General features: G+C 47.8%; 1 protein-coding gene across 2 annotated transcripts in view; it reads right to left on the reverse strand.

Annotated features, from left to right (window-relative positions):
- TMEM132B (transmembrane protein 132B) overlaps positions 1-19,287 on the reverse strand; it is a gene marked incomplete at both ends in the record, with an annotated part of 233,971 nt that overhangs the window by 74,485 nt on the left and 140,199 nt on the right. Inside the window, one exon of one of the 2 annotated variants that reach the window (XM_080940754.1) lies at positions 1,136-1,322. In XM_080940754.1, the coding sequence (XP_080796880.1) occupies positions 1,136-1,322 (187 nt within the window). The remainder of the gene's footprint in view (positions 1-1,135; positions 1,323-19,287) is intronic. The other variant, XM_080940755.1, reaches the window with a different exon arrangement.

Consider the following 19,287-nt stretch of genomic DNA (forward strand, 5'->3'; position numbering starts at 1 on the left):
AACCAAGTTGACTGGAAGCTGAGATGGAATCATGTGTTCAGCTAGCCACAGGTGGCCCAGAATATCTGAATGTGGGTTCCCCCACATTTGGGTCCAGTATAGGAGAATCCAAAAATACTTAGCATTTTCAATGTGCACCCACCCTCACCATGCTTTGGAGGTTCTGGAATTCTACCCATGATCCTGGTTTCAACTGTGGCTCCTGAGCCTAAGGTGAACAGAGTCCCAGACAAGCTCAGGGGGGAGAAATGTCATCCCTGCCATGCCAACGGGGCAGACATGTGGGCAGCTTAATGGGCTCTGGGACTCTGTCCAGCTTCAACCAGACAACTCCCAACAAGGCTCTTTCAGTCCATCTGCGTTTTAAACTTTGCCAATCCCCAGGGCCACCTGGGGACTCTCAGGACAGGCCAACTGACAAGGGTCTAGTTCCTGGGCATCTAGAGTCTCTGTCCTCAGCACACTGTCATGACACAGTTCAGTGAAACCATCTTCCCCAAGTGTAGCACTTGGACCTGATATGAAACAGACAGAGACAATAAAAGACAAGAGGTCCCCAGGGGCCACTCGGCAACACCACAAACGAAAGGAGATTCGTACAGTGAACCCTAAACGGCTTCCCAGGAACCCTCGTGGAAAGCAGGTAAAGAAAACACCACTTCAGTGTGTTTCCCTTGTTCAAATAGTGTACACCAGGTGTTCAAGGGCTTAAAGGCACCTCATGTTTCTTTGAGTGATAGAATTATTCAAAGGAGAAACTCAGTGGTCAAAGCACTTGCCATGCAAGCATGTGAACTAGAGTTCGGATCCCCCAAATACCTGGTGGATAAGGTAGCCAATATGGCATTCTAGCCGGGGAAGACAGAAGCAGGATTTCCCAGAGCAGGTTGGCTCAAGAGACTGGACATTATTGACAAGCTCTGTGTGTGACTGAAGTACTCTAGCTGGGTGCATACAATGAAGGAAGAGTTTTAGGGGATGATTCCTGATATAAATAAGCTTTAGAGCCTCTACACATATGTACGCTCAGGGACACCCACACATCCCTAAAGATGAAGAGGAGAGAAAACAAGCAAACAAGATACTCAAAGGAAGTTCCCGTCATGGCCCATCTTCACGAGCCCTGGTTCCTTACCATGGTGAGAGGGACGATACCCACAAAGGTCGTCTGGCTGATGAAGATCTCAGAGACGAAGAGTTCACTCATGGAGTCCTCCACTGGATATTCTACCTGCCAGGTGATTTGCTGGGCCCCAGCCAGGCTGCTGCTGTTATCAACTCCAAAGTCCACTTGAAGAATCTCATAGAAGGAGCCGTTTGCCCTGGAAAACAGAGGCACAGCAGGGTTTAATGACAAAGCACGCGATTCTGCAGAAAACAAAGGACACAGTATGCTGACACAGCTACCCATGGGTGGCGGCAACTCAGAGTGGGTGTACAACCCTTCCCTAAAGAAAAGATGCTCTCTGTTGCATAGGGGGCTGTCTTAGTTGGTTTTCTAACACTGTGACATGCAACATGGGTTGGGGTTGGAGTATCTCAGCAGACAGTTCACAGTCTGTCACAGAAGGAAGTCAATGCAGGAACTTGGAGGCAGGAACTGAAGCAGAGATTAAGGGAGGAACGCTGCCTACTAACCTTCTAGGCCTGCTTTGTAATACACTGCAGGACCACCCACCCAGGAATAACACTGCACACAGTGGGCTAGGCCTCCCACATCAACCATTAATCAAGAAAATGCCCATGCCAATCTTATGGGGGCATTTTCTCATTAGGGGTTTCACCTTCCTAGATGGCTCTACCTTGTGCCAAGTTCACACACACACACACACACACACACACACACACACACACACACACACACGAGTACAAGAGCCCAGGTTTGCTGCATTTCTTCTCTGGGCATGCCCCACGTAGCTTTCTGCCCTGCACACACATCCACCGAACGATCAGGCCACACTCAGGGAAAGCCAAGAAGTCTCTGATACGGGTTTCCCACCCCCCCCCCATTCCCCACTCAAGAAGGCACAGATCGCGTTCTATCTATACGGCTCCTCTGTAAAGTCATGAGTCCCTGGCTCAGACTCTTCAGGATTTACAGAGTGATGATGGTTTTGTGGGCTTATGGGATCAACATGAGATAAATGGTTAGAAACGATGACATGGGTTACGTGGATTATCACAGAAACCGTGGCTGACAGGAGGATTATGCTAGACTTTCCATCGGCTCCAAATTAGATTAAACATCATATACATAAATACCACCTAACTGCCTTAATTCATAACACAAACACGCCTGCACATGTTCACTCACACCTGTACCCATCCCCACACAGACATACACACTCCTGCACATGAGGGCTCTTAGAAAATTAAGTTGAGCTACTGCACTAGAAATCGTTTACCAAGACAGAGAAGAATAAAGAGCCACCAGCATGGGTCTGTGATTGGAACCTATCCTGTGAGCAATCTTGCCAACTTCCGGCATCTATCCTGACTGGGATCCCAGGAGGATGTCAGCAGGGAAGCTAATTCCCCAACACCCTACAACCTGAGTCCCTCAGACCAGCTTGCACTGATGATGAATTTGTTTGGACTAAAAGGAGCTCAAGACCCCTATCCTGCCTTATGGAGCCTGGTGAGTTCTGCGTCTGGTATCCCAGTGTTTGGTCTGTGAGGAAAACATTTGGGGGGGGGGAAGAACTTGCTGCCTGCTGCCTCACCAATCGAAATCTTACCATGGACAGCTCCCTGACCCCAATGACTTCTATAAAACAAGGCACAAGGAACACTCAACTCTAGGCTATCCTCCTATCGCTAGAGGTTCCAAAGATGGCATACGTGGATGTGAAATGACACTTCTCAATGGGTCTCCTGTAAGGGATAATCTATCCTGGAAGCTGGAATCTTCTCAGCATTGAATAATGCTAGCTACCTTTGAGGAACTAGAAATGGTGCGATGAGGAAGGATCCACGTGCCATCCCTATTGAAGCCATGTACGAGCTCTGAGGTGAGCAAGGAGAAAAGACAGTCCTATCAGATGAGACATGATGGTTGCCCTCTAAACCGTGTTCTTCCCTGTTACTCCTTGACTGTCTAGCTTGTGAGTTGATCCAGATGCAGGGGCTGCCCCCCAACCAGTAATGGATGGGAAGGTGGTCACAATGGAGTCACAGCTGTGAGGGTTTTCTTTGCTTTGGGGGTTTCTTTTGTTGTTGTTGTTGTTAAGCATTTTTTTCCCTCAAACGAGAAAGAAATCTACTTCAGGCAGCTGGGGTACTTTCTAATAAGTTCATTTATATGGAAATTGGCTCATAACTATTAATTTTACCTGCACCAGTGCCATTCTTGATAAGCTTTGAAAAACTGAGGGAAGCACTCATTGAGCCTCGGTTTGATGATGGTGGCTGCTACTGAGGAAGGAGCATCTGAGTGCCAGACACGAGGTGGGCATAAGGCAGCTAACAAGTGACCATGAAGTGCCCATGTGTGGCCTGTAGAAGAGTGTGTGGGCATGTTTGGGAGTGTGTATGCATGGGGGGGGGGGTGTGGGCTGTGGGTGTAGGTGGGTTTGTATAGGTGTGTATATGTGGTGGGTGGGTACAGGTGTGAGTAGGCATGTGCAAGAGTGTGAATCTATGTGGCAGGGGCTGGAACATGCAGCAATGTGTGTGTGCTGAGCAGGCTTGGGCATACAGCACCTCGGGCTGCAGCACAAGTCTCCTCGCAGAAAGGCTTTCTTCCTGAAGCCCCGTCTCTAAGAGAAGCATTGCCCTGTAGTACAGGCTAGCCCCATCCCTAAGTCCCTAGAGACTCCCAAGATAGGGTTGAGGTGCACAGTATGGGTTATGCTCAAACATATGTGAGAAAAGGAGTCATGGGAAGGACCATCAGCTCTTCCCCGAGGACCACATCCAGACATGAGTTCCTATATGATTCGAAAGGACAACCATAGTGAAGTATGGTGGGGAGGGGAGAGAAAGAGGGGGAAATAAAAATAAAGGGGTGACATCCTGTCATTTATACAGGCATTTTTTTCAATAGACAGCTATTCTAGCCACACACACACACACAATAGACAACTGTTACACTCTCTCTCTCTCTCTCTCTCTCTCTCTCTCTCACACACACACACACACACACACACACACACACACACACCTGAGGACAAAGAACTGTACTGCCTCTGCTCTGATGACAACATAATCAACAAGCTCGGCCACACTCCTGGTCTCACTTCTCTCTGGGATAGAAAACACACTGGGAAAATGAGGGGGAAATGGTTTAACAGGTTCCAGCCTGTCATTGTGCAGAGGTCAGTGTAGGAAGCTCAGAGCCGCTGGTAGCATCCCATCCCCTGTGAAAAGCAGAGAGAAATGACCTATGGGGCCCTGGGGAGAGCTAGAGGCACAGTAAGGGATAGATATAATAATCAAGACGCATTGCATACACGCGTGAAGCTTTTGGGAAATAATTTTTTTCAGTTTTTAAACACTGAGAGATGACAATGTATAGCAGTCACGTTAACTTTTTGAGACTAGGAACCACAATGGGAAACACCAGAGGTTTGGAAGGCAAGGGCTCGTGAGGAGTTGACGTTTGAGCCAAGCCCTAAAATGTAGCTGGGAGCCAAGCGTACCCTCTGAAATCATTTGTTGAATAAATGAGTGATCCTATTTTAAGCTTCTTCCCTCACCCCCCCCCCAAAAAATAATGGAAAACCATGTCCCAAGCATCAACATGAACACAAGTTGCTGCACAAAAAAGAACAGCCATTGTTCAACGCCATCTGCTTGGTGAGGTCTCATCACAGCCCAGCTTCATCTCTGCAGCTCTCTTGCCCTTCTCCGAATCTGGCTGCTCCTTAATTTTTGTTTCTGACATACCATTATTTATTGATCGTGTCGACTGTCATAGACAGAAATATACTCAGAGGCACATAAGCATCACAAAAGCAAGGTTTTTTTTTTTTTTTTTTTACCTGTTTTTCCTGCTAATGTGTCCCCAGAACACTGCCCGAGACATTGAGTATTCATTGTCTATCAGACAAACCAATGAGTCAGAGAATAGCCAGCAGTTTGCGGGCCTCAGAGGAACACACGCTAAGTGAGCCCCAAGGGACTATGCCGCAGATGCTGGGAACAAACAGCTCCACCATGAGCTCACGATGGAGGGATGGTTTGCTGAGCAAGGCTGAACCAGGATGCATATTTGATGCCCAGACTCCCATTCAAAAGGCCACATGTGGCATGAGTCTGACGCTTGATGTGTCCACAGCAGGTAAATCTACCCGGGCAAGCAGCAGGAAAAGGGTTGGCAAGCATCAGGCCAGGTAGAGGATGGGAACTGACTGCCAATGGGTAGTTAGTTTCCCTTAGTCTGATTAAAAATCCCCCCAAACTGTAAATGTTGATGGTTCCAGATCTTTACAAATAGAATAAAGACCACTGAACTGCGAACTTTAAGATGGCTCGCACCAGTTATTCAGGGACTTGAAAGTCTGGGACAAGAAGAGGGAGAGTTTTAAAATCAGCCTAGGCTACAGACTGAGTTCCAAGGGCAACAGAGTGAGACCTTGGGGCATGGGGAGGCATACAGAGAGACAGACAGAGACACAGACAGACAGAGATAGAAAGAGTTCAGAGAGATGAAGACAGAGAGAGAGTCTAAGAGGGAGTCAGAGAGATAGAGACAGAGAGACAGAGAGAAAGTCAGAGTCAGAAAGACAGAGAGATAGATAGAGACAGACAAGATGGAGGAGGTGCAAAAGACAAAGACAGAAAGACAAAGAGAAGAAGGAGAAGGAGGGGGGAGGGAGAGAGGGAAGGAGTTGGGAGGAAATGGAGAAGGAAAGAAAAGACATATTTTACATGAATTTTTTATTTAAAAAAAATAAAGTCACTATCCCTCTTATCGGGTTTGTTCAGCTTTTGTTTCAAACTTAAAACCATTTTTCAGGAACAGTTGTCTTCCTAACTTCTTTATCTGCCTCTCGGATCAGCTGCAGCCAGGCAGCCAGCTTACCCTACTGCCCCAGCTCGGGAGAGGGATGCTAGGACCCTCACTGAGACATTGTTTCTGCTTACCAGCGTTTCCCCAGCGCTGGAGACAATCAATCCCAGTAATGAGCAAGCACTTTGGACACCTCCACCTCCTCGGCTGCCAGAGCCCGGCCGTTTCCCACACTAACAAGTCACCTCACTTCCAGCTTATTTGATTTTATCAGCATCACCATGACAAGCCCGGAGACAGCTAAGACAATTGCCACAATTATTTTTTTTCCTTCCATCAGTATCTGACAACATCCCAAACCCTTCCAGGAAATGATGGCTGAGTCCACTCTCTCCCAGGTCTTCATACAACTTCCTGGAGTAACAGCTCTCCCCCCCACCCCGCCCTCCACCATGTTCCTTTTTATTACTGACCTGGCAGAAAAATTGTTAGATAAAACAGTGGACTTCCCAGTGGGTCCTATTTCTATTTAGATTCTCTTCAGAGAAAAAGGCAAGCCCAGGCTGCTAACTGACAAGGGAGAGAACATGACAGACGGAGGATAACAGCGCGGTAGACGGAGCTTCTAATCCCATCAGCTCTCCTAAAGAGGCAGAAGAAACATCCATGGCTTTGACTGGGAGCTGAGCTGGGAACCTGACTTCTGTCCTTGCTGACTTCAATTTTCACCACCCTATTAAGGAAAGGGTATGTCTCCGAGAGACAAAGTTCCTAAGAACGGGGAAGCTGGCAAAGCTGGGACATGCCATGCGCATGTCTGGGGACCTGGGTTTGATCCTTCATGCCTGCGTGGAAAGCCGGGCATTGTGGCACACGCCTATGACCCCAGTGCTGGGAAGACAGAAACACAAGGATCCCTGGGGCTCCCTGGCCAGCAAATCCAGAGTCATTAACAAGTCCTAGGCCAGTGAGAGACCCTGTCTCAAAAGAACAGGTAGATGGTGCCTGAGAAACAATGCCTAAGGATGTCTTCTGACCTTCACACTCATGTGCACTGCACACAAGCTCTCACATACATGTGCACCGCACACATGCTCTCACACACATACATGTGCACTGCACACATGCTCTCACACACATACATGTGCACTGCACACATGCTCTCACACACAGACATGTGCACTGCACACATGCTCTCACACACATACATGTGCACTGCACACATGCTCTCACACACATACATGTGCACCGCACACATGCTCTCACACACAGACATGTGCACCGCACACATGCTCTCACACACAGACATGTGCACCGCACACATGCTCTCACACACATACATGTGCACCGCACACATGCTCTCACACACATACATGTGCACCGCACACATGCTCTCACACACATACATGTGCACCGCACACATGCTCTCACACACATACATGTGCACCGCACACATGCTCTCACACGCATACATGTGCAACGCACACATGCTCTTACACACATACATGTGCACTGCACACATGCTCTCACATACATACAGGTGCACTGCATCACATATACTGCACAGAGGCACACATATACACATACGAAAATCCCAAAGACATAAGAACAGTGAGTGCCTTCACCAATGACCCCCCCAACTCTTCTACTCTCAGTTGACCACAATCTAGCGCTTTGTGGGGTACCACAGGGGGGCAGCCATTTTCACATGAATAGTGCCCATGAGCAGTCTCTTCTGCGTCTAAGAACCCCAGGTCTCTGACTGAAGGAATCTCCTCCTTTCCCCTCACTGATAGAGGGACAGGTGACAGGATCAATCCCCTGGCTCTGTCTGCTGAGGCAGAGGAAAGGGTGACTCTCCTGCATGCTCAGTATTGATGTGGTCAGCAGTCCTGATGCCCAATGCCCAGTAAGACCCTGGCAGAGGTAGTCATGCAGCCATAGGTGGAGCTTCCCAGGCCCACCACGCCTAATTCCAGAGCTACACCGGAAACACGCTCCAAACACTTGTGTATGGTTGTGATCGATAGTTATTGAGGGATCATAGTGTCCCCAGGCCTCTGCCAAGTACATATGCAGATGGGAAAAATTAAGGAGAGACAGACAGACAAAGACATAGACATAGAGAGACAGAGAGAAAGGGGGGACGTGGGAAGGATCCCTGCCTCTACATGAAACAGAAACCTATGTAAAGCCTGCTCCTTTCTCTGTAGCTGAACAAGAAACACCCTCTGTAAATGTGGATTTTTTTTTTCCCTAATACTTAACAGTCTCGGTGGCTCTCCAAGGGACAGCTGCTGCTAATGAGAATGGGGTCCTGAGGTCATGCCCTATGCATGCTGGATATCTGTGGGGCTTTCCTCGTGGCCATGAGGGCACCTGTAAGTCCAATGGCCTTCAGGCTACCCTGGCCACCAGGGCACAGGTGGCAGCCACAAAACCAATCAATGGTAATTTATTCCCAGCCCTGGTGCTTTTCCCTGCTGCGATGGGAGTGACACCGTGCAGGAAGGGCCACGCTGAGCTGTCCATCGAGGAGACTGCAACAATTAGATGGCCAAGCATCCTTCGTGGCCGACCTACAAAGGTCAGGCCTGGGGAATATAAGATCTGAAAGGGCTCAGATTCACCTAGAGGAGAATTTAAGGAGAGATGCTCATAGCTCAGACAAAAGGCTAGACCTCATGAGGCCAGAATCCGCTCACTGGTGCTGTTTCAAAGATGGGGCTTGGCAGCTGGAGGTGGGGAGGGGCCGGAGGGTGGGAGCATCGGGGAGGAGTGTGAGTAAGGATGAAGTATAATGGTATAGGAATGAAGACACAACAAAACCCACAACTCTATTCAAACCTAAAAGGTTTGAATATTGGAGAGTGAGGATCTTCTGTCTTCCCCGAGTGCCTACGCTAAGGTATTCAGTCAAGAAAAGATTGTTCCAAAACACTGAAGGCCAAGTAAGTTGGGATCCAAATGTCAAGCTTGGCCTTTAAAGACACGTCCTCGGACACTTCCTTAACCCCTGTTCCTGACTCCATGAGACTTCACCTCTAAACTTCACTTCCCATTCTTCCACTTGTCTCTTCAGCACATGCATGTACACACACACACACACACACACACACACACACACACATACCACATAGCAGCATGGTAAACTCATTTAGAATTTTTTCTGCAAAAGTCTTTCCCTCTATTCTGGGAATGTCTGAAGTGGCAACGTGTCTGTACTCTAGAGTTCATGGCTTGTTCGTGCGTGAATGCATCTATTTATGTATCCAGCCACTTCATTCAACTGTCTACCCAACCACCCACTCATCTATCCATATATCTATTCATCCATCCATCCACCCATCTACCATCCATCCATCCATCCATATATCTATTCATCCATCCATCCATCTACCATCCATCCATCCATCCATTCACTCCTTTAACCATACCTCCATTCATGTCTACCATCCATTCATACATTCACTATACATCCATTCATCTGTTCTTCTACCCATCTGCTTACCCATCCATCCATAGCCCACATACCTATTCATACATTCATGCTTTGTTACTTTAAAGTGCAAAGGGTTGGATTCAGGGCCTCATGCACACCACCAAATCAGGAGTTCTACCACTGAGCTACACCCCAAGACAATGAAGGTATTGCTTTTTCATGATTATTGTTTTCAGTTAGCACACAAAATAAAGGGTCCATTATGACATGTTCACATACTCTCATTCCCCACAACACACATAGTAGGGTCCTTCTACCTCATGGTAAGTTTTATGTCATAAAAGTGTATCTATGCATGCATATGCATGCATGTGCATGTGTGTACATGTGTGCATGCCTCTGAGTGCACATGTATTCGTGTGTGTGTGTGTGTGTGTGTGTGTGTGTGTGTGTGTGTGTGTGTGTGTAAGTGCTTGTGTGTGCCTTGACAAACAGCTAACACACACATCTTTCACCAAGTTGGGAAGTTTGCAGCCATCACTTCTATTAAGATTTTTCCAGTCCCTTTCCCTCCTCCTCTCCTTCAACCCCAATTTCACACAGAAGACTTGCTGTCCTCATACAACGCCCTGAGGCTCAATCCACTTTTTTCAGGTTTTTTCTGTTCTTTGGATCAGATAAGTTCCACTTTAAGTTTTCTGACTATCTTTTCCATCATCTTGAATCATCTGGTAAGCCATCCAGTTCTTTTTTAATCAGCTATTCTAAAGTTCAGTACTAGAATTTTAATTTCATTCTTTGATAATTTCTCCTTGGCTCCTGTTTCTATCCATTTGTTTTCTGTTCCTATGACAAAGTACACAAGGCTGGGTCATGGAAAGAGGACTCACATTTTGGAGGACAAAAGTGCAAGATCAGGTCTCAGTGATGACCTCGTGGCATGTGTCATGACATGGGGTTGGAGTACATGTGTAGGGAAGGTCATATAATCACGTGCGAAGGTGTCAAGCTTGTACTAGAAGAAGAAGTAGCTGTTTTCTAGTACGAACTAACCGGTGTCCCGTGACAACTAATTCAATCTTCTCTAAGGGCTATACTTCACTGGCCTATGGCCTCCCCCTATGCTCCAACTCTTGAAGACCCCAACACTTCTCAACACTACTCAGGAGGCCAAAACCAATGCCTAGCCCAACATCTGAATCCCAGGGATACACACCTGCAGAAAACATATTTTCTTTAATTTTTATAATCTTTTTTTTTGTTTCTTTGTAATCTTGGTCTCATTATATCTATTCCCAGTGACTATTATACTTTAATATCTTTCTTAGGACTGGGTTTGAACCCAGGGCTTTAAGCATGCTGGGCAAGTGCTCTAGCAAAGACCCATGCATGCCACCCCAACTGCTTGATTTTCCTGTGGCATATGCATCTCACTTTTTGATTCTTGCATAAAATAATATTAGGCTGTGATCTGGGCACAGTGGACAGTTACATCACAGAGCTCTGGGTTTAGGTAGATTCCTGCCTTTGCTTCTTTATTAGATGGGCAATTAATGCAAACATCTTGGAGTTTTTGTAATATACAATGGTTCCAGGGTCACCCATAGACTTGGGCAAAGATTATCTATGGAATCTGAGGGCCCCTTTTTTCTAAGTCCTTGCTCATTTTGTTGTGTTCACCCCCAAACTGGGCCTTGGGTTCTTCAAGTTAGCAAGATTGGAACCTTCTTGATACTCTAAACCATAAACAGAAAACTTAGGAGGTGCTGTCCCTGTTCCAAGGGTCTACTACTGCTTCTTACATCATTTCCCTCTGGTGTCAAGGGCCAGGGCAGGGGTGGTCCTGCCACCTTAGTACTTGGATTTGATAGCTCTCACATGGTGCAGGTACCGGGAGGCCTGATTCAACCGTAAGAATCACATGGGGCTGGCAAGAGGGGTAAGTTGGTAAAGTGCTTGCAGTGTGAGTGTGAGAAACTGAGTTCACTCCCCCAAGCACTCATATAGAAAGCTAGACATGGTATGCATGCCTCCATATAAGGATACTAGGAAGAGATCCCTGAAGCTCAGTGATTAACTGATCTCGACTCATCAGTGAGCTCCAGAGCCAGTAAGAGACGCTGACCAGAAATTAAGGTGGAGACTAATTGAGAAAGACACAAGACACTGGTGTCTCTCCTCCAGACACACATGCACACACTGCATGTGCACCTACACACGGGTACATTCACATGGAGGACAGGGGGAAAAAAAAACCCTTCTATTGGATGTCACAAACAATGCCCATCAGCTTTCAAGTCAAGAATTATTTCAGCTCTGAAAAGAGCAAATAATTAATAATAATAATAATAATAATAATAATAATAATAATAATAATAATAATAAGACAAGAGAGGAAGCCGAAGCCAATCGCAGCTCCTCAGGAGATGAGGACAGGAAGACTACAGGTTCGAGGCCAGGTTGAGCAGCCCAGCATGACCTTGCCTATGTATTTAAGACAGATACAGCCCCTGAGCAGAAAACGTGCCCAGAATAAGGCACAGGTCATGGAGATTATATTCGGTGAGATTCTAAAATAAGTCCAATTAGCACTTCTAACCTTATTAACCTTAAGCTTTAACAGAGTTAAGTCTCAAAATAGGTTGACATTTTGCATGCCACCTGGGTCAGAAATCAGATCGCTGTTCCGCTAACCTTCTATCTACCTGATGGCTTTTCAATAAACATCATCTGTGCAGAAAGTCAATGGGAAGCTATGTCAGTCTCTCTCAACCCAAAGCACATAAATCTCCCTGCAGGAGGCGCCGTCCCTCAAGAGGACGTCTCCTGCCACTGAGTAATTAGGATCAACAACTCCAACCCAGCTTCCCTTTTAGCCTCTTCTGCTAATTTACAGCTGCCTCGAAATTCTTTCTTTTCTTTTTTCTTTTTTTTTTCTTTTTTTTTTTCTTTTTTGGTTTTTCAAGACAGCATTTCTCTGTAGACCAGGCTGGCCTGGAACTCAGACACCTGTTTCTGCTTCCTGAGTCCTGGGATTAAAGGCATGTGCCACCACCAACCACCACTACCACCACTACCACCACCACCACCATGAAACTCAAATTCTTAAGTCAATCCGAACTCTAAAGAACCTCATACATATAACCTGTCTCCCTTGCCCTTTGTTGATGGTCTACTGGAAGACTCTTGAACTGGGGCCCATTCCTCTCCTGCCAGAGTGGGACTGGGAGAAGGGTTTGTTCCCAGTATCAACAGATGCCAGACTTGGATGTGAAATGGCAAGGAAATAAACTAGTAACAACCTGGATTTTTTTTTCTTCATTGTCTCTCAAGACCACTTGTAGATCCAATTACAGAGTCCAAAAATGAGGCGTCCTGGGACAGGGAAGGCGTCTGTGTGCATATTTGATGAGATGTCCCTAGGACTGCAGGGAAGGAGGCCAGAGCTTACATGGGACTCAGGCCCAGTTCCCACCCCTCATCCATTTCGGCCACCGGTGCATGTCCCCAAGGAAAAACAACCAAGCACAGGCTATGATGAGATCTGAATGTGGGTAAGAGCCAGACCAGGGCCCCGGAGGAGGGAGAACACTAATTGCCCCGAAACAAAAGAGCAGCAGGTGCCATCTGCTCTGGTAGCCAAGCCAGGCCACACTAATGAGGTGCCCAAGTAGCTGTGTGGTGGCCCGTGCGGCTAGCTGAACTCCTGTCGCAGAAAGCCTGTCTGTCCCCTTGCACACCTGCCACCAGCAGGGAAGATCTTGACTGTGTTTGAGACAAAGCCAGCCCAGTTTCAAGGATGTAACTCTGGCCTGGCCTCCAGACAAAGAGCAAATCCCTGCTGGGATCTGAGCCTCCAAAGTGGGGGGGGGGGGGGCAGAGCTGGTCCCACAAAAAAAAAAAAAAATCACCGCTCAGTCTTTACGGCAACAATGTGTCTGCTGCCTGTGCAGGAGGCTGGCTGGTTCCTCCTAACAAAAGATGCCAGGAAACCAAGTCCATGCTTGCTCCGCTCAGAATGGGAAGACGTGATTGGAGACACGCAGGCTTCTGTGGTGGCCGAACTTCTGAAGTTAAGTGTGTCTCAGAACACCAAGGTCAGCACGCTCAAGAAGGCAGACACAGAGCTGGAGACTTGCTGGCGCCTGTGCTTGGCCTGTAGTTCTCCTGGAGGCTAAAAAATGTAGCATCTTGGCTGGGGTCTGGCCTGAAGCTTACTCATTCGCCATCCATGGAGATATCTGAGTATTGTCTAGCACAAGAGAGTAAGACCTTTTGGAGTTCACGGTCTAGCGTGGATGACCACAATAGGCGAGCAACAGCAGCATGCACTGGGGGGAGGAGGGGCTTCCTTAGATACTGATGGCACTCAATTGCCTGTTCCGTGAGAGTATGCACATGTGTGACAGGGGTAATGTGCATCCACATGTGGAGATCAGTGGCGGACACTCTATCACCCCTCACCTTACTCCCTAGGACAGGATCTCCCACTGAAGTTGCCTTTAGACTGGCATCCAGCAGATCCCAGCCAGACTCCTGGGATACTGGGGATACGGGAGTCACATGTGTGACCATACCCAACCTCTTAGGTGGGCACCAGAGATTAAAATTCTGGTCTCCAAGCTTGCACAAGCACTCAGCCACTGAACTGTCTCCTCAGCCCTTTGATTTTTCTGAGCACATAAGAGGACTTCGGTAGGGATGGGCTGCCTAACCTGACCAATACATTTTTGAAACTTCTACTGATAAGAGAAGTATTTAATTGGGAGTGGGAAGTACTTATTAATGAGGAGGTTTATCTGCCTCAGAGTTGGGGGTCATGGTGGCCAGCTCCCAATGGGAAATTTTCAGGGCTCTTTTCCATCTGGCTCATGAAAGATTAGAGTTAAGATGGCTATTTCTGGGGGCTGGGGAGATGGCACAGTTGTTAAGAACCCTAACTGCTCTTCCAGAGTCCTGAGTTCAATTCCCAGCAACCACACAGTGGCTCACAACCATCTGTAATAGACTCTGATGCTCTCTTCTGGCATGTCTGAAGACAGCAACAGTGTACTCACACATACATACATAAATATTTTTTAAATGGCTCTTTCTTGATCCATAATGAGAAGTCGTTATACTTTTGGTGAAGCCTGCCTAGGAAATACGCAGGTCTCCTGTTTGCCAGAGCATCTGTCAGTCATCCTAATGCAGGTACCACCCTCTCACTACTCAGCTGAACTCATGGAGGTCTGCTGTGTAGAGAGGTCTTACTTGAAAGGGAGGTGCCTCCACGTTGAATGATAGCTTTGCACAGAAGATGGGTAGCAGCTTACAGCAGGAAAGTAGCCCATCCCTTTGGATGAAGATACGGAAGGCTGTTTGGCTGGAAAGGCAATGGTCTAGATGACTTAACCAAACAAAGAGACAGATGCAAAAGCCAAGGCCAGGGCAATGCCTCCTGGGGATCCAACCAAAGATATGCATGTATGGCTAAAGACCATGCTCACCCCTCAAATGTTTAAAAGTTCCAGACACCAAACTCTCTCTGACTGAATTTGAGATCCACTCATAGGAGGGAGTGGAGAAGACTGGTTTCTATTGTTTAGCTAAATTGTCATAGCATCAAAAACATCTTGGCGAAAATATATTTATACCCATAGGCAATTATACCTCTCAGCCTTAATGGGAATGGACTCTTTGTGGTGAGCTATGACTCGGGGATGCACAGAATGCTGAGAGTGACAGCTGGACGCTCAGCCCTAATTAGGACGTGGAATCCATCCCTTCTAAGGCGTAAGGAAAACTGTGAAAGGTAGCAAGGGAAGGATGCAAGAGTCATGAGACAGGGAGAAGCTCTGTGAAATGCTGTCTTCTAAGCAACATCAGCCCTCTGCACAAGAAGGGGCCATTAGTGGCCAAGCAGGAATGGAAGAGGGACTGTGGGACCCACTGCTCCACACTGAATGACATGCTACTAGCAAAGGAGGGAGAGAGAGTCATTGGTTTCAGTTGTGTGCCCACTGGTGACCTCACCGGGTTCCAATGGAGAGACCCAATCCAATGGCCACACAGACAGCCCTGTTAAAGTAAATGGGGCCAAAAGCCAAAAGCCATGAATCTTTGAAAGAGACTGGGGTGGAGAGTGATGGGGGTAGGAGGAAGGCATGAGAAGGTAAAGGGGAGTATCAGAATGCATGATACCCATGTGTGAGTCTGTTAAAAATTAACAATATGATTTGTTAACCCTCCAGAGGGCTAGAGAGATGGTTCAGCATTTAAGAGCACTGGCTGCTCTTCTACAGGATCCAAGTTCAGTATCCAGTACCCATGACAGGCTGTTCACAACCTCCTACAACTCCAGCTCCAAGGGACTCATACTCCTCTTCTGGGATATGGGGGCACACACACGTGTCAGATATACACACATAAATACACATAAATAAAGAGATTTGAGAATAAACATTTTAAAGAGTCCTTTAGGATAGAAGATGGGGGGTGGATACCTGTGGGTAGATATAGAAAGAGCCTGCATGCCTTGTTGAAGCAAGATGGAGTCCCCACTGGCAACCCATACAGTGTGCCTGTACAGGAAAAACCAGAGGCCTATAACTTCTTAAACTTGAAGAATATCCTCAGTCAAAACTAATTAGGGGCTGGGGATGTGGACCAGTGGTAGAATGCTTGCCTAGCATTCATGAGGCCTAGACGTCATCTCTAGCTTTGGGGGGAGGGGGCAGGAGGGAGGAGGAGGAACAGAAAGAGGAGGAGGAGGAAGAAGAAGAGGAGGAGAAAAAAAGCTAGATATCACAACTTTAATCCCAGCCATTGGGAGAGGCAGAAACAGATCTTTGTAAGCTCTAGGCCATCCTAGTCTACATGGCAAGCTCCAGGCTAGCCTGAGCTATATAGTGAGAACTTGGAGGGAGAAAGGGAGAGAAGAAAGGATGGATGGATAGATAGATGGATGGATAGATGGATGGATGAACGGGTGGACGGACAGAGAGAGAGGGACAAAGACAGAGACAAAGAAAGAGGCAGACACAGAGAGGGGAAGTAGGGAGAGAGAGAATATAAGCAGGTAAGACATATAGATAATGTGAAACACATTTCCAGCCTAACAACTCAGAAGTCCGTCTCAAGTCTTTCCCAAGAGCAACAGCAGAGGGGACCAGAGAGGGTGAACTACAGGCTCCAACAAAGAGCAGCCCAGGCCGAGTGACAAACTGGTCTTCCAAGAGGAGGGAAGCCAGAGAAACTTGGAGGATGGATACCTCTCATCAGGCACCTCAGAGCCTGGAGGGGTGAACTAAATACAGGCTGAAAATAGTGGGCATTGCAGCCCCGCCAAGTAGGGGGTGTGTGCCTGGACTAACTCACCATAATAAAACCAAACCCCGTCACTGAAGCTGTTCCCAGCCTAGAGAAAAACGGACAAACACAGGGTATCAACTGACAGGGGGTATGGGGCAGTGAACCTGGAAAGGACGCCTGGTAAGGTCGGACTAAGGCTTGAAGCCCCAGGGCCCTGCTTCTGGCACCAGGCCCCTGTCACATAGTCATGCCCCCCCAGAGAGAATTGTGGCCATCAGTCACATAGGGGAAGTGCCCCCAAGTCCCTCAACATGTAGATGAAGCATCCCTAACATCTCAGACCAAGCCAATAGTGCACCTACTGTTGGACCTTCAACCTACCCCAAAACCGTATGTTAAAATCCTATCCAGAAGGAATAAAGGTGTGTGTGAGAATTTTTTAAAAAGAAAGAAAGAAAGAAAGAAAGGAAGGAAGGAAGGAAGGAAGGAAGGAAGGAAGGAAGGAAGGAAGGAAGAAAGAAAGAAAGAAGGCACTTCCTTCTCCCTCCCTGCTCTCACCTTTCCCCTTCACTTGAACCCTCCCACCTGGCCAGGCCAGGGATCGCCATAGATACCAGCTGCACTGCCCAGTACACAGAGCAGCGGCTGGGAAATTGAGAACCGGGGGTCCTCTCTGGGTCCTCGCTGTGCTTGAGTCGCCTCCCTAAGAGCTCCTTGGGCCAAGGTGGGAGACTCGGAGATGAAGGAGGCTGAGAGCGGGAGTCTCATCCTGGCGGCCTCCAGGTCCAGCCATGGAGTTTCAGAACCTCTGTAGACTCTGTGAGACCAATGAGGCTACATCGGGAAGACTCGTGGGGCGGGTGTGCTGTGCTCTGCGACATTCCAGTGATACTTCTCCGAGTCGTTATTTCAACCGCGCTGCCTTCCTCTGCCATTAGCTACATTTCTCTGTCAACTGGGGAAGAGACTGGGGGCCAGACAAATGTCCCTCCTTCCTTCAAGCCTGGTATTTTCTTTATTGAGTGGATCCATCTTTGAAATCAATAGCCCCAAATTCCAGTGGAAAAGGTGGCTAGATCCCTGGCCCCTGTTTCATCAGGTCACCTTGAGTTTCAAGAAAGCTACCCTGAAGTCCTTCTGCTTCAAAACCTGTAGTCCAGCGGCTTCTCCCCACAGTAATTCCTGGCATGCAGGGTGGAAACTGAATGTCTAGTTCACACTTTGCATGTCCTGGAGCCTTCACCCATCTCCAGAACCCCAAGTGGCTGGTGACTACCTATCATCTGCAGCCTCAGTCTCCCCCCATAATGCACCTGCCTCCAGGGGTCATGGCCCTAGTCCTGCCCTGTGCTGGAATCTCAGACACCAGCTTGGAAAGGGCTTAGGGACGTGACAAACACATGAGGCCCAGCAATGAGAACAGGGCCACCTTCCTCCACTTTGGATTACACTTTGGCACAGCCACTCCAACAATGCTCACATGGATGTGTGCAGTTACACTCCAACATGTGTGCAATTAGCTGTCTAAGCATCACGGGGCCGTGCTAGAAGCACGGGAAAGGAATCTACTAGGAAAACTAGTCAGCGGTCACATCAGGAGACAGATAGAAGCTGAGCTGCCTGCAGATGCTTCAGAATACATCCGGCACACATGGTCCAGCCCCCTCCCCGTCCTGCAAGAAGAGGAGAGAGTGGGGAGCTACCTCTTAGAAACCCATGGAAATCCACATGTATCTACTGTGAACCGCTTCCACTCCAAAGGATTATTCACCCTTCCTGATTAAATCTCTCCTCGTTTCTGGTAATATCCTGAAAATCCAATTTATTAACTCAGCTTAATGGCCACTCTGACAGCTGGCTCCGCTGGCTCCTTTTCACCCTAACCACACTTCCCGTAGAATGACAAGTCTTCCATTGCTCCTCATGGAAACTGAGGTGTCTGTCATTGAGGAAGGTATGAGGGTGAGCAGGGTCTGTCTGTCACACTGAGGGGACCAGGGAGCAGAGCAAGGCACATCCATGCTAGCGGGCTCTCTCTCTTTTCAACCCATTTGGGCTCTCAGCCTATGCAAAGGTGCTATCTATATCCAGGGCGCACCTTCCCCTCTTAGTTGATTCTCTCTGAGTACGCCCTCACAGACTCATACTCATCTCCCGGGGAATTCTAAACTCAGTCAAGATGGTAATCAGGGTTAACCAGGCATATCCCATGGCAACTGTAAACATGCTTCTAATTGAACCATACAAGATCCATCCCTGTCCCCCTGCCCCAAATACCATTGTCTGCAACCAACTATAAAATTCCTTTCGACCTGCTTCAAGTATCCTAGTTGGCTTTCTATCTCTGTGGTTAAAACAACATGACCTAAGGCAACTTGAGACATAAAGTTTTTAATCAGCTCACAACTTACAGTCCATCACAGAAGGAAGTCGGGGCAGGAACCTGGAGGTAGGAACTGAAATACAGACCATGGAGGGGTGCTGCTTACTGGCTTGCTCCTCAAGGTTTGCTCAGCCTGCTTTCTTATAGCACCCAGGACCACAATCCCAGGGGTAGTACCGCCTAAGTAAGATGGACCTTCCAATATCCATCATTAAT

Source organism: Micromys minutus, assembly GCF_963924665.1.
Source record: "Micromys minutus genome assembly, chromosome: 29".
NCBI classification, from domain to species: Eukaryota; Metazoa; Chordata; class Mammalia; order Rodentia; family Muridae; genus Micromys; species Micromys minutus.